Source organism: Colletotrichum tamarilloi (assembly GCF_030869305.1).
Source record: "Colletotrichum tamarilloi strain Tom-12 chromosome Unknown Scaffold_31.1, whole genome shotgun sequence".
NCBI lineage: Eukaryota > Fungi > Ascomycota > Sordariomycetes > Glomerellales > Glomerellaceae > Colletotrichum > Colletotrichum tamarilloi.
Window position 1 is genome coordinate 205,996 of NW_026849414.1, and position 22,423 is coordinate 228,418.

The 22,423-nt window shown below is 53.8% G+C and overlaps 7 protein-coding genes across 7 annotated transcripts; 5 read left to right on the forward strand and 2 right to left on the reverse strand.

Annotated features, from left to right (window-relative positions):
• Positions 1–166: 166 nt before the first annotated feature.
• Positions 167–1,102, forward strand: CTAM01_08686 (pyridoxine biosynthesis protein; the record flags this gene model as incomplete). The annotated part of the gene is made up of 1 exon (XM_060524706.1): positions 167–1,102. The coding sequence occupies one exon, from the start codon at positions 167–169 to the stop codon at positions 1,100–1,102; it is 936 nt and encodes a 311-aa protein (XP_060380653.1).
• A 2,335-nt stretch (positions 1,103–3,437) lies between these two features.
• CTAM01_08687 (uncharacterized protein) lies at positions 3,438–4,625 on the reverse strand (the record flags this gene model as incomplete). Its single annotated transcript, XM_060524707.1, has 1 exon — positions 3,438–4,625. One exon carries the CDS (start codon positions 4,623–4,625, stop codon positions 3,438–3,440), a length of 1,188 nt encoding a protein of 395 aa, XP_060380654.1.
• Positions 4,626–5,264: 639 nt separating this feature from the next.
• CTAM01_08688 (WD domain-containing protein) lies at positions 5,265–6,857 on the forward strand (the record flags this gene model as incomplete). The annotated part of the gene is made up of 2 exons (XM_060524708.1): positions 5,265–5,796; positions 5,851–6,857. 2 exons carry the CDS (start codon positions 5,265–5,267, stop codon positions 6,855–6,857), a joined length of 1,539 nt encoding a protein of 512 aa, XP_060380655.1.
• Positions 6,858–8,205: 1,348 nt separating this feature from the next.
• CTAM01_08689 (uncharacterized protein) lies at positions 8,206–9,172 on the reverse strand (the record flags this gene model as incomplete). Its single annotated transcript, XM_060524709.1, has 2 exons — positions 8,206–8,758; positions 9,084–9,172. 2 exons carry the CDS (start codon positions 9,170–9,172, stop codon positions 8,206–8,208), a joined length of 642 nt encoding a protein of 213 aa, XP_060380656.1.
• Positions 9,173–11,935: 2,763 nt separating this feature from the next.
• Positions 11,936–16,514, forward strand: CTAM01_08690 (glycosyltransferase family 28 domain-containing protein; the record flags this gene model as incomplete). The annotated part of the gene is made up of 4 exons (XM_060524710.1): positions 11,936–12,773; positions 12,832–12,929; positions 12,989–16,174; positions 16,233–16,514. The coding sequence occupies 4 exons, from the start codon at positions 11,936–11,938 to the stop codon at positions 16,512–16,514; spliced, it is 4,404 nt and encodes a 1,467-aa protein (XP_060380657.1).
• A 2,170-nt stretch (positions 16,515–18,684) lies between these two features.
• CTAM01_08691 (uncharacterized protein) lies at positions 18,685–19,014 on the forward strand (the record flags this gene model as incomplete). The annotated part of the gene is made up of 1 exon (XM_060524711.1): positions 18,685–19,014. A coding segment is annotated over one exon (330 nt), but the record flags the coding sequence as incomplete, so codon positions are not given.
• A 526-nt stretch (positions 19,015–19,540) lies between these two features.
• CTAM01_08692 (FCP1-like phosphatase) lies at positions 19,541–22,051 on the forward strand (the record flags this gene model as incomplete). Its single annotated transcript, XM_060524712.1, has 1 exon — positions 19,541–22,051. The coding sequence occupies one exon, from the start codon at positions 19,541–19,543 to the stop codon at positions 22,049–22,051; it is 2,511 nt and encodes an 836-aa protein (XP_060380659.1).
• Positions 22,052–22,423: the final 372 nt, after the last annotated feature.

The following is a 22,423-nucleotide window of genomic DNA, read 5'->3' on the forward strand; positions in this document are numbered from 1 at the left end:
AGATACCCCTCACTTCCAGAGCCGTTCTATTCCCGTCTCTTTCACTCAGACCTTCTGTATCATCCCACCTCACAACCTCTTCGACTCAGTATTATCGCTCGTCTCATAGCGGTTCATCCTTCTCAAAGATACCCCCCGAAAAGCTACTACTCAAACTCATATCACAATGACCAACAACGACGCAACCAAGCCTAACGGCACCAACGGCGATGCCAAGAACACGTTCGCCGTCAAGGCCGGACTCGCCCAGATGCTCAAGGGAGGTGTCATCATGGACGTGACCGACGCCGCCCAGGCCCGCATCGCCGAGGAGGCCGGCGCCTGCGCCGTCATGGCCCTGGAGCGCGTCCCGGCAGACATCCGCAAGGACGGCGGCGTCGCCCGCATGTCCGACCCTGCCGTCATCAGGGAGATCCAGAATGCCGTCACCATCCCCGTCATGGCCAAGGCCCGCATCGGCCACTTTGTCGAGTGCCAGATTCTCGAGGCTCTCGGCGTCGACTACATTGACGAGAGCGAGGTCCTCACCCCGGCCGACAAGGTCTACCACGTCGAAAAGGCCGACTTTAAGGCCCCCTTCGTCTGCGGCTGCCGCAACCTCGGCGAGGCCCTGCGCAGAATCGCAGAGGGCGCCGCTATGATTCGCACAAAGGGCGAGGCCGGCACCGGCGACGTCGTCGAGGCCGTCACCCACGTCAAGCAGGTCACCAGAGACATTGCGCGCGCCAAGGGTGTTCTCGCGACCGAGGGCATCTTGGGCATCCGCGCCCTGGCGAGAGAGCTCGAGGTCGACCCTACGCTCCTCCAGCAGACGGCCGAGCTCGGCCGTCTCCCCGTCGTCAACTTTGCCGCCGGCGGCGTCGCCACACCCGCGGACGCGGCGCTGATGATGCAGCTCGGCTGCGACGGTGTCTTTGTCGGCAGCGGTATCTTCAAGTCTGGCGACCCGGCCAAGCGCGCCAAGGCCATCGTGAGAGCGACGACGCACTACAAGGACGCCAAGGTCCTCGCCGAGTGCAGTGAGGGACTTGGTGAGGCCATGGTCGGCATCAACTGCGACAGCTTGAAGACTGAGGAGAAGCTGGCCACCCGTGGGTGGTAAGCAGAGGTGCTGGGATGCTCAGGAGCTTAGACTGCTAGGTGGCAGCGTGTGTGTGAGATTTGGGATGTTCATATGGGTTCATGACTCTGCGATATGAAAAGCAGTGATTTTCTTTTTCAACCAAGACATGGAGGCATTGTGGCTACGGAGCATTTGGAAAAAACTGGGTATAATAAAGTCTACCTCGTATGAGGCTGAATCTTTGGTTATTCATTCTCTTTCGGTGATGTCTCAGAGTGACTCGCTGTAATTCCATGAGCAAAGAGCACGCACCCATCCCCGGTGTCTACCACACTATCTTCATGACTCTGGTTTAAGGTTTCTGACACGTTCTATGCAGACGAGGAATTGTTCTAGAACTTTCAATTGTATATGATCAAACAACCTCAACCAAGACTTCGCGACGAACAGCTCCGGCTTCATAGCAGTACCACTTTGCAGTGGACCTCGAAGATAGCGGCGGACATAGCTCAGTTGGGAGAGCGTCAGACTGAAGTGGGTTCTGAACCCTAGAAACTTCATTCAATCAATCTGAAGGTCGTGTGTTCAATCCACACTGGCCGCAACTTCACATTTTGCTCAGGGCGTGCGCACTTCATTTTGTGTTGATGTTGTGTTTTATGGCGTCCTTGCTGGTTTGATGTCTTTTTCCTTTTAATGTATTCTTGAAAATGTGACCATAAAGTAAGTAGCGGAGTCAGATATTGAATTGGCTCATGAGATAACGAAGTGCATCATCCATCGTGTTTCTTGCCGCTTTGTGAACAAAGGTCAAACTCTCGCCGCTGATCTTACTCATCATCAACTCCCTTTCTTTCTTTCATACTGAGTGAGGCATTGATCAAGCTCGTGATTTAGATTTCCAACTTGACCATAATACACTTAGTTCTTCGGATGAGTATACTGCTTGCAGTGGATAGACTAGATATGAGTGCTGCTTCACCTTCATGCTTACAATTACCTAGGATCACCTAGGATCACTCTCTCATCTTTGCACGCCCTCAGTATATTCTTGAGTCCTCTTTATGGTTGATCCCTTACGGCGCCTACTGGATTCCTCAAGAGAACACTAATCTACCTCTCAGAATGGAGTCATATTGACCAAAATAACTCAAGCTTGTCCATCTTCACCAAAGATCGGCGATGTTACTTTACCGTCTTTCTGTAGAAGCTATCTAGACAACATTCACCGACGCAAAGTCTCTTCTCCAGTGTCGCCCATGACGTTTTTCGGGCCCCCGAGTTGGATCGTCAAGATGAAGCAAGCCAAAGGACGCCCAGCATGTGGCACGGCAATTCTGCACGGGTTGGTTCTTCAGGAAACACTTTGTTGTAAGCATCAGATTGGACTGCCTGACTTAACCACATTCAGTTGAACGTGGCTTGAAGCATTTCGCCCACGCAGTGAAGCTTCGAAAGAAAGCACGTGTAGTCCTTGACAACAACGAGGGGTAATACAAGCAGCTCACGAGATTCCATTCAGGAACCAGAAGCCTCAATCTTCCACACAGAGGTGTGTCCTCAGACAAGACCTCTCCATCGGACGATCCCAGCATACATCTCAGATCCAACAAGTGGCAGCAAGTAGGCCAAGCGCTCTCCCCTGGCGGCGTTGCACCGTGTCTAACAAGTTCATGTAGTGAGAAAAGACGAAATAACGCCTTTCCCGTCAACATGGCTGTGGGACGCCCTGGCTAATAACTAACAACTGTCGACCAGGCCCAAGCTCTTCTCAAATCCATTTGGAATCTTGGGAGGGGGTGAAGTCTACCCATCTAGGGCTGAGAACAAAGACATTGAGAGAAAAGTGCTCAAGAATGGCCAGGAATGGATTTATGGCGCGGGGGTGAGCACACTTGTTTAGTTCCCGAAGGCTTAAAAATACCTAAAAGGCTTAACAATCCCTCGGGACCACCGATCTTCTTTGAAGCCCAACAAGTCCGGTTTGAAGTCCGGCTGCCCGCTTGGGAAGCAAGTGGAATAGTAGATTCCTGTTCTGTCCTGCCCTGTTCAGCCTGTCTGTCTGCTTGTTATTCTAGAGAGAAAATCGCAAGGCGCGTATTCTCTGGTGACAATGTCTCAGCCAACATCGAGATGCTCAAAATAGCGCGTCTATGCCTTGGAGATGTTGGAACTTTTGGTGTTTTTGAATCTTGATTACATTTGTGAACCAGGAGCGCCGTGCGCCTTGTCCATGGTTCCAATCCTGATGAGGATTCGCTATGCGGAGTGTTATGTTTACAGATATATTACAGTATCTTGTACAAGCAGCCTCGCCTCTCTCTCAGGCCTTGGCAGCAGTTATCCATCACCATTATACTATACACCGGGAGTCCTAGTATCGCGCACTACCTCTGCGCTCCCTGAGGCTATGGCGGACCCTTCGCGCGTAACGCGCCACCCTAGATTTGACATCGAGATTGTAGCCTGGCATGGTGCCAACAGCCTGGGAGAAGACCCCCAGCTTGCCGCCACGGAACGAGTCTAGGGCCAGCTCAATGGTATCGATGAGGCGCAGCGTCTGCATGTCGTAGAAGAGACCGGCGAACTGCATCTCGTCCAGCACGGCGAGCACAGCCTGTGTGTCACCGTGGCGGTACCAGAGGATAGAGGCCAGCTCGTTGTAGAATGGCGTAGAGACGCCGAGGACATACGAGGCCAGGCCGAGCTCCTTGACCCGCGGGAGGACGTTCAACGCCAGTGGGGAGGAGTGCGCAAAGGACTGGTCGAGCGTCTTGAGGCCCTGCAGGAGGTGCATGGAGTACAGCGGACCATGGGAGTCCATGCTGAGGGCGTCTGGCTGGGCCTTTTTGGACGACTTCTTGTGCAACGAGGGCTTGGCCTTCTTTTCCGGATCCGGCTGGCGCTGCTTGTCCTCAGAGATACCCAGCCTTGCGACCATGGAGAAGACGTCGCGTTCCAAAACGTTCCAGACCTCAACGTCTGTGTTGCACTGGTCCAGAAGGGCCTGTAGACGAACAGCTTCTTGAGCGCGGGCGTCCCTGCGCGCAGCTTCGAGCTTGGCGGCTTCTTCCAGGTCTGATTCGAGCTCCTCTTCCGGCTTGAAGGAAATGCGCGACGAGGTCAGCTGGTCGCCTTGCACCTGGCGCATTCCAAGCGCGACCTCAGCCGCGCGGCGCAGAGCAGGGGGGTATTTTCGCAGGATGGCATCGCGAGATCCGGACTCGGGTTCGGGTTCGACTTGCGAGGAGGAGGAGGCGGCGTCGTCTGCAGCAGCCTGTGGCGGGACCTGGCCGCCACGCTTCGCAATATCGTCAAAGATTGCACGGAAAACTTGTCTCTCGGTCGGAGTAATGGTGGACTTTCTCTCGCCGTCTGGGCCGCTGGGGATATCCGTTCGCTCTTGGGCAGGGCCGTCCCATTCGAAGGGGATGCTCTGTTCGCCGCGGCTTCGGGGGTGGGCGTGGAGCCGGCCTGCGGTTGTCGAGAGGGATCGAACAGAGACGGAGGCCCTTAGGATTGTCCTCGTTTGGTAGAGAAAGGGCGTCAATGTTGTAGCCATGGTGTGCGTGTGTTGTATGGTTGGAAGCGCAAGGTATGCACTTCACTTTGCGATGGTCAAAAGTTGCGAATCTGCCGACGCAACAAAATTTCCATCCAAAAATCCAACAGGGGAAGCTCGGGCCATGCAGGGGCCGACGACCGACACGGGCGTGACAGGGTGCTGTTGGCTGACGTAATGGACATTAAACCCCCTGCAACCGCCGGGGACCTCGACGCGTTGCGACGCGCTTTCAATTAGGCAGGTTCGCCTCCACCGCGCTCCTTCCGTCGTGATTTACTCCTTCTGAATTGCCTCTTTTCTCTTTCCACTAATACTGCCATTATTTCCAACTTTCTCTTGGCTTCACAACTCTCACATCTGGCTCAGGGTTGTGATTTCTTTCGGTCAGACACAAGTTCGGTTTTGCAATCGCATTCCCCGAGTTGCAATTCTCACAGTACGTCACAGACTTCCTCTTCATTACCACTTCAACCTGCTTAACATTGAGAACAGCCCTACTCTGAACGACCACGAACACCGCCTGATACGCCCTCGCATACCGAGTCCCCGAATCAACCACTTTATATCCGGGTCTATTGCCACCAGATCGCATACGTTTACCTCTTCCTGTTCACACCCATCCCGGAAACCGCAACCATGGCCCGCACCAAGGTCAAAGCCGAGGAGGAGCAGGGGATGAGTGCATTCGAGAAGATGCGCCTCGCAAACATTGCGAAGAACAAGACCATGTTGGACGACTTGGCCAAGGCTTCGAATAAGATCATGCCTCCCAAGCCCAAACCAGCACCAAAGTCTCGGTCGACTCCAGTAAAGAAGGAGCCTGTCGCTCCCACTGGCCCGGTCCGTCGCAGTGCTCGCGTTGCAGGCTTCGACGCCGACAACGAGACCCTGAAGCGCAAGTACGAGGTCGAGGTTGAAGAAAAGGCTGCCCAAGAAAAGGCCAAGAAGACGAGGATCGGTGGCAACCTTAGTCTGGGAGACATCGCCGTCGATGGCAAGAAGTTTAACAACGGAATCACCGGATTGAGCGCACTGGTCCCTCGGGGTGCCCAGCCCGGCGTCCCCACATTCACGGATGAAGACGTGGAGAACACGTCTGATAAGGACCTGAAGGAGTTGCGCAAGAAGATGGGCAAATTGGAGCTCTATGAGAAATGGAGCCCGCAAGGTACGTCAGGCATGGTGTGTTTATCTTTGGTTGTAGTTGCTCACATAGTCCCAGACATCAAGATTTGTCCCTTGCGCATCTACGCTGCCACTTTCCATCCTACAGAGGACAAACCCCTGGTATTCGCCGGTGATAAGGAAGGCGCTCTAGGTGTTTTCGACGCCTCTCAGGATGGCCCCCCGGAGAACGATGATGACGAAGACGCCTGGTTTGACCCCAAGATTGGTGCCTACAAAATCCACACTAGAACTATCACAACCATCATCGTTTCTCCGTTCGAGCAGCAAAAGGTTTACACGTCCTCATACGACTCTACCGTCCGTGTGCTAGATTTAGAAAAGGACGTTTGTTTGCCCGTCTGGGAGCCCGAGGACAAGAATGAAGATATCCCCCTGTCTGCCATTGATATTCCATTGACGGACAAGAACATCATTTACTTCTCCACTCTCAACGGCGCCGTTGGAAAGGTCGACATCCGCGACCCCAAGTCCACAGAGATGTGGCAGTTGTCCGACAACAAGATTGGAGGCTTCTCTTTGAACCCGCGCGAGCCACACCTTCTTACCACGGCGTCTCTCGACAGAACGGTCAAGATCTGGGACTTGCGGAAGGTCACCGGCAAGGGAGATATGAGACACCCTGCCATGCTCTATGAGCACAACTCCCGCCTATCAGTCTCTCACGCGTCATGGAGTCCCGGCGGCCACATTGCCACGTCTTCCTACGATGACACAGTCAAGATTTACGACTGGGCAGATCATACCGACTGGGACAAGTCTACCGAGATGGAGCCGAAGCATATCGTAAAGCACAACAATCAGACTGGCCGTTGGGTGACCATCCTCAAGCCCCAGTGGCAAAAGCGCCCGAAGGATGGCATCCAGAAGTTCGTGATTGGGAACATGAACCGTTTCGTCGACGTGTACGCCGCCAATGGCGAGCAACTTGCGCAGTTAGGTGGAGACGGCATCTCGGCTGTCCCCGCTGTCGCTCACTTCCATCCGACGATGGACTGGGTGGCCGGTGGTACGGCAAGTGGAAAGCTGTGCTTGTGGCAGTAAGCCTGGAGGTATAGATGCGGGACCGCTGGGATTTCGTGTACATTGGATGGCCTTCTTGGCGCCGGGGAGGAACAGGAGTTGGCATGTCATTTTGCGCGGCGTTAGGGGACAGGAGGTCATTACTGCTGTGGCGGATACTTCAGGCCGCCAACAATATAAATATTTTCTGGAGGGTTCTGGAAGATGGAACACTTGAGCTTGTCTACGATCCAGTATATAGGCAGACGCCGTCAGCCCTATGCGGTTACGGTGGTCAGGGTAGTCCTGAACGCTGTTATGCGGCTTGGAAACCGTCTATAAGATCTCGGCCAGGTGTTGTTTGGATAACGCTGGGGCATTTCGGGAAAAAGAATTGGATAAAAGAGTTTTTGTTTACATTGCTTTGACTGGTGACCGTTTGCCGTTGAACAGACTGCCTGCCCGCCATAAAGGTGCATACCCGCAGTACCCATTTGTGTCATGATGTGACAGCCCAGGAGTGAAAGCAATACACACCCGTATCTCATTATCGTTGAAGACACAAGGAAACAAAAGGCGAATTGTCGAAAATAATATGGAAAACAGCCCGTCTGGATGAAGTACTGGATGGGTGAAGCTGTCTTGGGTGGGACATGGCCACTGTTTCAAGCATTCGCTGCTTGCTACCTACGAAGGTGGTAGGCACTACGATCCTGTGGGGAGAGGTATCAGGAGGCCCACAGTATACCCAACAGACTTTATCCTTGGTCTTGATCAGTCTTCTATAATGGGCCTTAGTACTCAGGTTGGTCGTGCAGTTTCAACAAGTGATCAGTCATGCTGCTGCGGGACGTAGTTGGCAGAGGTCTGCTTCCTTTCGCGGCCTTCATCATACTTCCTCTTATCAATGCACGGAAGTCTTGTTTCTGGTATTATGGAATTCAAGACGGATCTCAGAGCCTGATTGAAGTTGGAATGGTGACTTGTCCAGCCAGCCTTTGGCTTTCCACTGCGTGATTATTTGTGAAACTTCGGAATGGTGAGTAGGAGCCTGGGTCATCGCTAGTATCTGGTTTTCAAGAATTGTCTGTAGTTTACAAGTATGAAGATGAATTCTATTGTACTTGAGACGATTCTTGCCCATTAAAACATATCTCAGACGTAAATTGGCGTTGTATCGATTTTTCCCGTGTACTTCACGTAGGTTCTAATTTGAAGCTACATTGAGCAAATTGCTTTGTGTCAGTTACCACCACGACAAAATCCTCTACAAGTATAAATAGTTGATCATGCGTTATATGTCTACAAATGAAGGCATATCAAACGGACCTCCTTGATGGAAAAGTTGTATTGTTGATCGTCTTCATGCTGCTCAGAACTCACTTGCGCCTTAAACCACCCGGTAAGCATCGTAGATGACCGTGGCTCCCAGCCGAGCACCACTACCAACCCACATGGCAGTGTTGACGATATCCTTGTACCTCTCATCTCCCGTCTCCATCTTGACATTCAACCGGAAGCTGTACTCGGAGGGCTTGACATCATTCGCCCTAGCCGGATCAAACAACCTCTCCATGACCTCCCTCGGTCCAGTCCGCCACCCCGTCGTCTTTACAGTAATGTAAGCCGGCGTCTCGTCATCCGTCTTGAGCAGGTACGACGTCTCGACGGCAGTGCTGAGGGTCTCGTTGACGACAATCTGGCTGTCCTGCCCGCCGGCGACAACAGTGCCGGTGCCCCACTTGGCCGAGAAGGCGCCCCCGGAAAAGGAAATCCAGTTCCGCTGACCGAACGGACCAACGCCGACGGGGATGAGCGGGTTGAGGTCAACGACGATGCGGAAGTCGAGGTCGAGGGTTGGAACGGGGAGGGGGAAGGCGGCGGATGTGCGGTTTTCTGGGAGATTACTCTCGTTGAAGGGGGGGCTTTGTTGCGACGAGGGACTGGCAGAAGTTAGTGATTGTAGCTTGTTGTTCCTGCGAGCCTTGAGATTCTTCATCATGAGATAGAAAGAAAAAGGCAGTCACCTACGCCAAACAGGCTAAGAAGGTGAGCAAGGTGAGCAGTGCGTGAGGGGATCTGAGATACCTCATGCTGGGCTAGATCTCGAGGTAAACCGTTACGATACGCTTTGGTGGTCCGTGGTATTCAAAGTGAGAGGAGGCCCGAGATTTACAGCGGTGATGAAAAGTTTGAGACGGAGGACAGACACTCAGTGCTCAGCGAAAATGTGGAACGATGTCAAGAAACGGATCGAGTTCTATATACTGCGCAACGTCGTCACTTCCCGTCTCCCCCTCTCGCGCGGGTGTTGATGCCCCGCCCCCGCAGTAGGATTCGGCGATGGTGACCGGCATTTCGGGTCCGGGTCTCGGCTTCAGTCAAGCTCTGCGATCGTGCACGTTGGTGTCGTGACTACTTCAAGACGGACTGCTGCTAGCCATTTCCATGGGTTATTCTTGCATGAGGATGACGGAAGCTGTCAAGCCCAAGCACTGCGGTAGAGTATCGCGTTCCGCCATTTGCGACTACGCCTGCGGTTCATCTCTGGCACCGCTTCAATGGGATCAAGTGTTGCTGGAAGGCTGGAAGCTATTAGGAAGGAAGTGAAAGCAAGAAACACATGATCCATGGCAGTGAAGCTTTTCGTATAATAATTGAGTGATTTTTAGGTCGGATTTGAAGTGAGACGTGAGATACAGTGGTGGCATTGTTGTTGACCTCAGCCCACTGCGTAAGGCTTAGAGGCAATTATCGAGCAAGGCAAACGACGCAATGGAGAACAAGTACGTTGCGATGAAGATGCAATGAAATATCAAGATGCTTATATGGATGCGACTTGTTTGGGTTAATTTTCTATTTTGCAATCATCTAAATTTAACATGAATATGATGTTGTTGTCAAGGGAGAACACCTCAAGTGAGGGCTACAGGCCCATGGCGAATCTTTCATGAAAACTCTTGTCAAACAATAAACATTGAAATTTGACGACATTGACTGGTTTCTGCTCCGTTTGGTTGTTTTTCTCAGTCAAAGCTTGAGCGGCTCTCAACAAAAGAGGGGACTTGATATGGGGCAGATCTGGGATGCCCCCGCGACGCGAATCTGAGTGCTTGGGCAGATGCTCATGCCAGAGAGTGTCGTTTGCGGTCACTCTGGGCTGATGTCATTTTAGGCTTGGTCCCCTCATTCTCACCTTGATTTTGGGTCTGTGTGTGAGTCTGAGCCTACGTGAGTGACGGCAGCTATGGACTGTGTTTGGCCTCAGAACAGTAGATATCAACGTGTTGTGAAGGCGAATAATGAGTGGTCTCGATATTCATCTGCTGATGCAGACTATACACAGTACTGTGTGCCTCGGGTCTGGCGGGAGCGAGGTCAGGCTGGCGGCGCTGGACCGGAGTGGTCGGCTCACATGGCAATCCATGTCTTTTGTCAAGATCTTGTGATGGGACCCGGATGGGGCACTTTGGCGTCATGGGAGTGACTTATCGATAAGAGAGCTTAATCTGAGGCCAATGAGAGGGGTGGGATATGTCCGGGATCCACAGGGGACTTGGTTGCAGTCACTCGTAAGGTACCTAAGGTATGTACTTGTGGGCCCCCACGGCGCCTTCCTTTCCTTTTCCTTTCTTCTGTTGCCTCTCATCTCTCATCCTGCTCATCTCACTCTCACATCTGTAAAGAGACCTGAGGAGCGAGAAGCGGAGATGAGATACAACATGTCCTTCCTGCCTAGTCTATGGCCAGTCATAGACGACAACTGGGTAAGCAGAGGCAGAAACAGGCAGGGGCCACTCCTACATGGGCCATCACAAGCTTCATGCAATCAGACATTGGAGCGACCAAAGATGAACCCACTCCGTCCAAGACACCGGTCCAATGGGAAAGTAAACAGAGAGAAAACGAGAGGAATGACTGGACCCCTGAGAAAAGAACCCATGCATCCCAGGTCCACAAGGTACGGGTACATACATTGCGGATAGAGAGGAGGAAATGCGCGTACTTTTGGCGCAGCATCGCGTGCAGCTGCGCACAGAACTTGGGGGAGTCCAGCTGCTGCTAAGGTGCTGCTAGTGCACTTCCGAAAGACAATGGAGCAAGTGAGACTGTGAGAGAATGAGTCTCTGACTCTCTGTCGAGACACTCTCATTCTACCTGAAGAGGCCTGGCTGCTCCCGGTTATCTCGACTGTCTACTTACCATATGAATACTTGAGGTAGCTTCAAGGGTGAATGCAACGGAACCGAACTGCCTAACAAATACCTTACTTAGTACATACTCAGTACTCCGTAGATGGCTGTGAATTGCCGCCTTTTTCCCCTTGCCATTTGAGCCATCCGACAATTGTATCCCAGTCCCCGTCTTTTCCGGGGTTCAGGCGCAGCAATAACCTTTGTTCAACTGTTGCATTTCCTATCTGATCAGCGAGGTGCCTACTTCCTAGTAAGTAATCTGCAGGCCTCATTCTCATTGCTTTGCACTTTCTTCTCTATGTACGGAGTACTACCTACTACTAGCTAATAAGTACCCAAGGAGCAAAGTACCTTACCTTCTCTGCCTTACCTTACCTAACCCTTTTGACTCTGGTCTTTGTGCCACACTCCTCAACTTCTGTTGTCTCTCTCTTACACAGTACATTCTTCAAGGTTGTCGCCGTGTCTCTCTGGCTGCCTTTCCGTCTTCATCCCAAACCAACGGCCCAACCCACGGATACCCTTCTTACCTCACCTTGCTTACTTCGCTACCTTGCTCACCTTACCTGACCATTCACTCTGTACTTTATCGTCATAAGACTTTGGGCCCGGCCTGCCTCGTCTTTTAGTCCGTAACCCTCCCGCGACCTCGAACCTTATCGTCATCGCCCGAATGAACCCGCTATAGCCAGACGACTCTTCCTCCACCCTCCCACCCTCCTTTCCGCAGTGCATCGCTTCCGCTGCCGCAGCGTCGTCTACTTCGCTTTCGCCCTTCCCCGCCTCTCCACCATCCGTGCCGCCCGGACAAAGAGATTGTAAACATACCCAAAGCCCTACCTCGCCAAGGTAGCTTGCCACCTACTACTCGTTTGACTGTATCCGACCGACCGACCGACCGACCGAAGAAATACCCTGATAGCGATGGCGTCGCCCGCTCAAGCTGGCGCTGCGAGCGTTAGCTTTGGCGAGGACGATGTCAAGAAGCGCGTCGGCAGGAAGTTGCAGAAGAAGCGGCACGAATCACAGACCCCGACCATGGAGTTACCAGAGAGGTTAAAGGAGGGCGACGATAGCAGAGAGGAGGATTTGGTACCGCAGCAGGGCCCGCCCATGTTTATGAACATGAACCAGTCCATCTTCGGTCTCATTGCTGCCGCCGGCTCACGGGTGGACTTCCACGACCGCTTCGAATCGAGCGACGAGGAGAGCGCCGACGAAGACGAACCCACACGCCGTCACGGTGCCGATAAGTTGGATGGTGGCGACGACAAGGCCCACGGCATCGGCCACCTCTTGCATCGCAAACAGCGCCGCCAGAACGACTCCGACTTGTCAAAGACGACCGTCCTCAAGAAGGATTCCTCTTCCAAGACCGAGAAACACCGGCGCAAGATCTCCGGTTCCAAGCTCCTCCGATCGCTACCGGCGCTCCCACGTCTGCCACGACACAAGTCCAAGAAGGAGCCCTCCAAGCTGGAGCCCACCTCCGAGGAAGCTAGCGACACCTCCGAGCCCTCTCCGTCACAACCCGCCGATGATACAAGAGAAGACGATGACCAAGACGGCCACCGCCTGGCCCCCGTTATGAGCAGGATGCTCGAGGCAAAGGCCGAAATGTCCGCAAGACCCAGCTTCGACGTTGACCGCCGGTCTAGCGACCAGCTGAACTACAGCGACTCGGCCGATTCAAACTCCACTGCCTTGGCTCGCCGTCTGCAGGATATCTTTGAGTTTGACCATCCCGAAGCTGTCATTGAGGGTATGTACATGAACAATGCTCCGTCGACCACAGGCGCAATTCGCTGATGCGCAAGCAGAATACCCTTGTTGGTTGCTTCAGAGCGTATTACTCCAGGGCTACATGTACATCACGGCAAAGCACATTTGCTTCTATGCCTACCTACCCAAGAAGGCGGTGCGTACTCCACTTACCTACAACCCATCTTTCTACAGTTAATACTGACAGAAGAACAGCACGAGGTCGTCAAGTCGGGCTATCTGTCCAAGAGCGGCAAGCGCAACCCAAAGTACAATCGCTACTGGTTCCGCCTCAAGGGTGATGTTCTAGCATACTACAAGGACCCCTCCAACGTCTACTTCCCAAGCGGCCAGATCGACCTCCGTTACGGTATCTCGGCCAGCGTGAACAATAATAAGGATGGCCTCACATTTACCGTCGTTACTCACCACCGGACCTACCACTTCCGCGCTGATAGTGCTCCCAGTGCCAAGGAATGGGCCAAGAGCCTGCAGAGAGTCATCTTCCGTTCTCACAATGAGGGCGATAGTGTAAAAATCTCGCTGCCCATCGAGAACGTCATTGATATCGAGGACACCCAGATGCTCGAGTTTGCCGATACTTGCAAGATTCGTGTCATTGATAATGACGAGACCTACGCCATTGACGAATACTTTTTCTCCTTTTTCAGCTTTGGCAAGGACGCCATAAGTGTGCTCAAGATTCTCATCGAGGATGCATCGTCTAGCGCAAAGGATGCGGCCCTCCTCAAGGCAGCGCAAGCTCAGGAGGAGCAGGAGAGGCAGGACAAGCAGCCGGTGCCAGCTTCAGCCCGCAGCTCCATGAGCGCAAGTAGACGCATCGCGCCGCCGAAGCTCAGGACGACCAAGCTGCCCGATGCTGTCAAGGCGACGCTGTCACCACTGTCTGCTCACAGCCCCTCGGCTCTCAGCCCACGCGCCAGCATGGATGCTGCGCGAGCTAGTTTCGATGCTTTTAGGGGGTTCCGCCGCCGTAGTTTGGACCTGTCGACCATCATTCGCGATTCCTCGCCCCGGCGCAGCTTCAGCGGCAACCGACGCTCCATGAGCAGGAACCGTCTCGACGACTCTCGTCACGGGACCCACAAGCAGGGCTCTACTGACTCTTATGTCCAGTCTTCTATGGAAGATCCGAGCTATTCAGGCATGGTGGCATCATCGAACGAGGATCCCTCGGCAAGCCAAATATTGCGCGGCAGCGACGTCTTCCAGAACCCCACGGTCCGACGCTCAGCTTCTGCCTCCCGGACAGAGCTCGAAAAGAACCAGCGCCGCGACAATAGGAGCCCACCTGCATTGGCCGCATACAGTGGCCAGCATGCTGCAACGACAGGTTCCATCAATGATGGCGACAAACCTCCCGTGACCCCTACGCTGCAAAGTATCACCAAGATGGGCGCATTCCCTCTTCAGCGTGTGGGCGCCTTTGCCCAGTATCTCAACAGCACTAGTGGCAAGTTGGGCTCTATGCTGGCAACGGAGTCAATGGGCTACGTCGAAAAGGTGTCGGGCATGTGGCGAGGCGGCCGGAAGCACTACGACGCTCCTCCTGAAATCAAGACGGACGATGAAGATCTATACGAGGATGCAGAGGGCAAGATCCAGACTTCCATGGATCGATTCCGCGCACACTTCGCGCTGCCCGAGACGGAGAAGCTTCAAGCGACCTACTTCGGCTACATCTTGCGTGTCTTGCCATTGTACGGCAAGATCTACATCAGCGACAAGTCCTTCTGCTTCCGCAGCTTGTTACCTGGAACGAGGACCAAGCTCATTCTCCCCTTGAAGGATATTGAAAACGTGGACAAGGAGAAGGGCTTCCGGTTCGGCTACTCTGGCTTGGTGGTTGTCATTCGTGGCCACGAGGAGGTCTTTTTCGAGTTTGGCCAGGCCGAACTCCGAGACGATTGCGCTGTCACTCTGTTGCAAAGCCTGGAGACAACACGGTACCTGAAGGAGTCGGGAGACCTGGACCTGGACGAGAAGGAAGAGGAGGAGAACGCCATGGCCGAGCGCGACGCGTTGAAGGAGGCTCGCCAAGTCGAGGAGTTCCACGACCACGAACTTCGCTTGCCGAAGGAAGGCTCAGGCGTTAGCGATGCTCCGACTATATTGTTCGACGACCCCAAAGCCTCGTTCCTCAACTTTAAGCCTCCTCACTCGATGAAGATCACTTGCTTGACGATCGGCTCTAGAGGTGACGTTCAGCCGTACATTGCGCTGTGCAAGGGCTTGATTGCAGAAGGCCATAAGCCTCGGATCGCTACTCACGCCGAGTTCAAGGACTGGATCGAGGGCCACGGTATCGAATTCGCAAAGGTCGACGGTGATCCTGGTGAGCTCATGAGACTCTGCATCGAGAACGGCACGTTCACTTGGGCTTTCCTGCGCGAGGCCAACTCCATGTTCCGCGGATGGCTGGATGAGTTGCTGGTTTCAGCGTGGGAGGCTTGCCAGGGCTCTGATCTCCTCATTGAGAGCCCTAGTGCCATGGCGGGCATTCACATTGCAGAGAAGCTCTCGATTCCCTACTTCAGAGCCTTCACCATGCCGTGGACCCGGACCAGAGCCTACCCTCATGCATTCGTTATGCCCGAGTACAAGATGGGTGGTGCGTACAATTACATGACGTATGTTATGTTTGACAACATTTTCTGGAAGGCGACTGCTCATCAGGTCAATCGCTGGCGCAACAACACACTCAAGCTGCCCAACACCAGCCTCGAGAAGATGCAGCCCAATAAGGTTCCTTTCCTCTATAACTTCTCCGAGTACGTCGTCGCACCGCCTCTAGACTTTTCGGACTGGATTCGCGTCACCGGCTACTGGTTCTTGGAGGAGGGTACGGATTTCAAGCCGCCTCAGGAACTTGTCGACTTCATCGCCAAGGCCAGAGCGGACGAGAAGAAGCTCGTGTACGTCGGCTTCGGATCTATCATCGTGAATGATACGGCCAAGATGACTCAAGAGGTCATTGACGCCGTTCAAAAGGCCGATGTGCGCTGCATCTTGTCCAAAGGCTGGTCGGATCGTGTGGCCAAGCAGGGTGAGGCGGAGAGCGCAAAGGATGAGCCCGTTATCCCGCCCGAGATTTTCGTCATCAAGAGTGCGCCTCACGACTGGCTGTTTTCACAGATTGACGCAGCCGCCCACCATGGTGGATCCGGCACGACGGGTGCTAGCTTGAGGGCTGGTATTCCGACCATCATTCGACCCTTCTTTGGTGACCAATTCTTCTTTGGCGGCAGAGTCGAGGATATTGGCGTCGGTATCTGTCTGAAGAAATGGGGTGCAGTCTCTTTTGCTCGCGCGCTTTGGGAAGCTACGCATAACGACCGTATGATTGTCAAGGCTCGCGTGCTGGGAGAGCAGATTCGCAGCGTAAGTCATAACTCCCGGTCCAAGTGTTCAACTTCATGACCAACTCACACAACAATAGGAACGCGGCGTGGAAAACGCGATTCAGTGCCTGTACCGCGATATGGAGTACGCGACGAGCTTGATCAAGAGAAAGGCAGGCAAGCACGCGCATGCCGAAGAAGACGAAGACGAAGAGGCCGAGGAGAGCTGGACGTTTATAGGGAACGACGAGCCCGATCCGGACATGACGACCAAGAAGCTCTCCGAGATGGGAGCACTCCCCGGACTTCCGGGGGACAAGCCTCTGGGAAACAGAGTAATGCGCGTGTCACCCTCGCCCTCGCAGCAACCGGTGGCCTAGGGGGTCAACCAGGAGTTACTCAACGAGGCGTTATGGGACAGTACTCTACACGACTCGACACCGAGGCCAGCATCTGAGGTGGATGCTAGGGTATCAGAATGGGAATGCGCTGGGGGTTCTGGGACGTTACCTGATGGAAATGAATGAACATTGGCTGGCATGGCGTTTAACGGACTTTGCTAGAGGATTCTGGGGAAGAGTTGCTACTTTCCTGGTTCGGAGTCTGGGGTGGGAGATGGGGGATAGTCAACGATTGACTGACTGGTCTTACGGGGTTGTGGCGTGATCAGAACGGCACTGGGGACACGGGACACGGGATAACGCGGCACCCATACTCATGGATAGAGAGTACATTAATACTCGATTATGACTTTTCTTGGTAACGAAGTAGATTTCTTGTCTGGAAATTACAGACGAACAAGAGCAGTGTTTGCTGCAGACCTAATAGAAGCGTACAAGTAAGGACCCAATGACTTTGATGTGTTGAGTTCTGTTTGATGCTCTTAGGTGGAGGTCTCATGCACAGAATCAGAGAGCAGGTAAAGTCTGGGGGAAGCTCTCTCCGCTCTACACTACCTTGATCGACCTGCATCACGATTTACATGGATCATCACACTATTGGAGCATCTCCCCATACCTTAGGTAGGCAGAGAAGGGTGGCAGCATCAAGGCAATGCCGGCAGAGAGAAGAGCTGAAAGCAGCTGCTGGATCAGGGCCGGACGAGAGGGATTTGTCGACAAGCTGGAAGAAATCAGGAGACAAAACAGATCTAGAATGGGAGGTAGGCAGGTTAAGGTTAGATGGTGGGAGGCTGCGTTTGCTGCTCATGTGAGGTGCCGAGTTCACGCCACTTTGGAGAGGGAGTCACTGATGCAGGTGGTCCCGTCACTGGTGTTTGCTGACCACTGCATTTTGCCCCTCAGGTCTCTGCCTTGGGTAGAAACTCAGTGGAGCTTATTTTCAGGGCGCGTGACAGAGAACGGGAATAGCTGAGGTAATGTTGAAAGTCTTTGAGAAGGGTAGATTCAATGAGGTTTGTGAACTCTTCTCATCAAGTTCACTTAATAGAGCTTTCTTGCTCGGTATTCACGTGACTCATCGTTGGTTGTGCTTGTTTGAAGAGGCTTCCTACTGTAACCCAATGATGAAGAGCAGAAAGTTGTGACTGGCTGGCAGAGGTGGGATGATGGATCTGATCTGGGTGCTCACAGCTGGGATAAGAGAGAGGCCTCATGCACTGCACACTGCACAGGGTGTGAGGCACAGTAAACAGAGTGACAGACTGTGAGTGAGAGGGGAGTGAGGGTGAGTGAGAGGGGAGTGAGGGTGAGTGAGAGACGGGTTGGGGAATGAACAAGGGGGTGGGTGATTCGTGAAGCTCTCATGCAGGGGTCACCAGGGGGCCACCAGTTGGAGCCGACTGGCGCCATGAGCGGGAAGAGGAGAAGGAGGAAGAGGAGCATTGCATTGCTGCATCGCTGCATCACGGAGGAGCAGGCTGGGGTGCTACAGCAGGTACAAATAGACCATCGCATCCCACTCTTTCAGAAGGGGGTGGCCCGGCTGATAGTGGTCGACGGATACCAAAAAGGCTGCCTTTTCCCCCTTCCGCCAGCGACTATACCTTGTACCTCGACAGATTAGGCCTTGTACCTTTTTCTCTCTTCGATACATATTGCTCAGCATCGTATCACTCCAGGGCCATCACACCACAGCTCTGTCAGTCTGTCAGATACCTACCTACCTACCTTACAACAAGCAAGGTGCTACAGAGAGAGTGCATAAATCACCTGTATTCGACTTGGATATCATCTCCAACACAGACGTAAAAGTCAGATCAACTTGCATCTGCTGCTGTACCTCAACGTTCCATCACCAAACACTCGAAGCCTTGGCAAAGCAGCGGACTGCCGAAGACCCCGAGGTACTTGATCCCGCCAGAACAGGTACACACCAAGACCATCAGCACCAACACCAACACTACCAACGCACACCGTTCAGTGTTCCCGCTGCCAGTCCTCGGTAAATATTGCTCCACTCAACGGGACCTCCCCGCCGCCTAAAAGCTACTTTCGGAAAAGCATTCCTGCAAAAGGCCGACCGACCGGCCCCACCTCACTCCACAGTTACCCAAGTGGTCAGTGCTCACCGACAGCCGACCCCACTCCGTCTCACGGCTCACCTTGCCTTCACCTTGCCCTGCTTGCGGTGTACGTCACGGTTCGGTCCAGACCTACCCGCCTCCACTCGAAATCCCCGAGCTCCAAAACCTCCACATCCCCCGAACCCCAAGCGAGTAAGAGCATCAGCAGCACAGCTCGACTTCCCATTGCGACTCGCATCGAGACCAGCTCCGACTTCATCCCACCACGGGCACGTTACGGATATCACGCGTCAAGCCAAACGGACATCTCGCGCGACGACATCCAGCATTCCGTCCAATTGCATCACGTCACCAAAAACTCAATTGCGCCTACGACTCGAGGAATACTCGACTAAGGCAAAGGCAGTCAAGACCCAAGGCTAATAGGAATACGGACGTCCCACGCGTCTTCTTCCCTCTCTTGCCATCCTCCACCATCAACCAACCACGGCGACGGCTTTACATACCTTAGCTACCTTACCTTACCTTACTTACCCATCTCACACCTATCTGTCCACCTCATCCCATCGCAACGCTCCAGAGCTTCCCCATCTGTTGCGTATTCGTCAAACACTCCCCTCATCAGCTTCGGGGCAATGGGATTGGCCACTACACCGGCACCTTCTCCGATTGTTACTGGGGGAGTCTCATTAGGTTCGTCGCACCTCCTCCCTCCATTTCCGAGACGCCATTGAAGGTTCTCTTCGCTGCCGCCTACCGCGCCTCGTGTCACGTCTCCTTTGGAAAAACCCTTATTTGCATCTTTCAGTTCTTCATCCACTTGCGCGCACGCGCGTGTTTCAAAGCTCACCTTGCTAACCTTGGCCCTTTCCTACCGCGACAGACTTTTAGATCAAACCCTCCCAGTAGCCTGCCGTCATCATGGGCAAGCTACTTTCACTCGGCGCGAGACTGCGCTACCCGATTACCATTACAAAACTCCTCAAGCGCCCCGGCGACGCCGTCCAAAAACAGGAGAGCGTGCTCGAGTACTCTTTCAAATGGATGCGCGAAGTCGGCGACCCCATCGCTGGCAACACCTGGCAAGAGGAGGAAACAACCGTCGTAGGCTGGGATAGTCCGGCCGAAGGCACACTCAAAGAATGGCGTCTCAAGGAGGGCATGACATTCACCCGCGACGCCCCGTGTATGATGGTCGAGGAGGCCTGCTCCCACGAGATCCAGTTCCAGGGCTTGTGCGCCATCTGCGGAAAGGATATGACCGAGGTGAACTGGGCCACCGCCGAACGCGATACTCAGCGCGCCACTATCAACATGACACACGATCAGACCGGCCTCATGGTCAGCGGCGACCTGGCTGCGCGTGCCGAGTCCGATACCCAGAAGCGTCTGCTACGACAACGGAAGCTGAGCCTAGTTGTCGATCTCGACCAGACCATTATCCACGCCTGTATCGAACCTACGGTTGGCGAATGGATGGAGGACCCGTCAAATCCTAATTATAATGCTGTCAAGGATGTCAAGAAATTTCAGCTCAACGATGAAGGCCCGCGAGGGATGGTCACATCCGGCTGCTGGTACTACATCAAGATGCGGCCCGGTCTCGCCGAGTTCCTTGAGAAGGTTGCCGAGCTTTACGAGCTACACGTCTACACAATGGGAACACGCGCATATGCTCTCAACATTGCCAAGATCGTCGATCCTCAGCAGAAGCTCTTTGGCAACCGCGTCATCAGCCGTGACGAGAACGGCAGCATGATCTCAAAGAGTCTCCAGCGGTTATTCCCGGTGAACACAAACATGGTGGTCATTATCGACGACAGAGCAGATGTGTGGCCGAGTAATCGCCCCAACTTGATCAAGGTTGTGCCGTACGATTTCTTCAAGGGTATCGGTGACATCAATTCGAGTTTCCTCCCCAAGAGACAGGACATCCTGCCCGCACCGCCGGAACCCGAAGCGAAGCCAACGCCAGCCGCCACGACAAGCGCAGCACAGACGAGCGGGGCGTCAGCAGCCGACCAACCAAATGGCAAGGTGTCTGCCATTGACGAGCTGGTAAAGATGAGCAGCGGCGACGACAAGATCCTGCAGGAAGCACAAAGCGGAGAGCAAGAGAAACTGTTGGAACAGCAAATCAAGGAAAGGCCGCTGCTCCACATGCAAGAGGCACTTGACAAAGAAGACGAACAAAACGAAAAGGTAACACAGGAGACCGAAAATGGCGCGCATATCATGACAGTACAACATCGGTCGCAAGTCCTCCGCGACGACGACGCTGAGCTGCATTACCTACAGCAACACCTTGCCCAATTACACCACAAATTCTACACCGAATACGACGAGAAGCGCGCTGCTGCACCTACTCAGTCTGCCCCGCGGAAGAAAACGGGCGACGACGGCATCGACCTTGATGCCGTTCCAGACGTTGGCGAAGTCCTCGATACGATGAAGGCCGCGACCCTTGAAGGCACCACGATTGTCCTGTCTGGCCTCGTTCCCCTGGGCGTCGACGTCTTGCAATCCGAGATTGGCATCCAAGCCATGAGCTTCGGCGCACAAATTTCGACCAGGGTATCCAAGCAGGTCACCCATCTCGTTATTTCGACGTCTCGCCCGCGGACGCAGAAGGTCAGACAGGCAGCCAAGATCCCGAGTATCAAGATTGTCAGCCAAAATTGGCTGTCTGATTGCCTCAGTCAATGGCAGCGTGTCGACGAAGCGCCCTACCTGGTCGAGGTCCATCCAGCAGACCGCCGTCAGCTAGCCATGTCCGAGTCGACCGACGCGGAGACAATTTCTGACGCCGATGGCGATGATGCACGGCCGCACTTGACAATTATTGACGAAACGGGCGAGCAACGCGTACTCGAGGAAGATGATGATGCCTCGGACGAAGACGAAGGCGATCAGGATGGCGATGAAGAGAACATGATGCTCGAGTTTGAGGACGGTCAAGTCAGCCCGATAGACGGCTTGAAGTCGTTTGACTGGGAAGGTGTCGATGACGAGATGAAGGAGTTCCTCGGAAGCGACGACGACAGCTCGGATGCCGATACGGAAAGCCGTAGTGGCGATACCGATGCTGGCGAGGACCTGCCCTCATCTCAAGAGTCTGCGAATGCGGCCAGTGGCGGTACCAAGAGGAAAGCCATGGACGATGATACGGCTTCCGACGAAGGTGGAAGTGCACTGTCCAAGAAGCAACGCATTGCCAAAAGCCGCGGTGCTTCCAAGTTGAGCTCAGTACGGACTCCCAACGTCGAGGACAATAACGAGTCGAGCAGCCTGCCTACTCCTCAAGTTACTGGCGATGAGGAGGACGTTGCGCTCATACCGGACAACGTCGCGGCGAACGGAGTTGACGACTTTGACGAGGACGATCTCGAGGCAGACCTTGAGGCCGAGCTCGCTGCCGCCGGAGAGGACTAGTGATCCCTACCGCCGTACAGTGAGGGGCATGATGCATATAAGGAGGAGCTAAGAAAGGGGAAGGCCGCGAAAGTGAGCAAGACCACCAGGAAGAACGTGAGAAAGAAAAAGTTGGTTGGCTATGGTTCATTCGGTTTATACCCCAGCCTTTCCGTTGGCGAAGCATGGCATGGAGTTGAGATGTGCAAATATTTGTAGGATTCAAAGTGCAGTACTGCTTGTTGGGGGGGGGAGTGGTGAATAGACGATCAGGTGTTGGGTCGGTGCATATCTAGCCACTTGAGATTTATGACCTATTCTATGACTCAATTCCAACAACATCTCTTTAAAGCTGAGTGACAGTGTACAGTTCTCAATCATGCTCCAATTCCT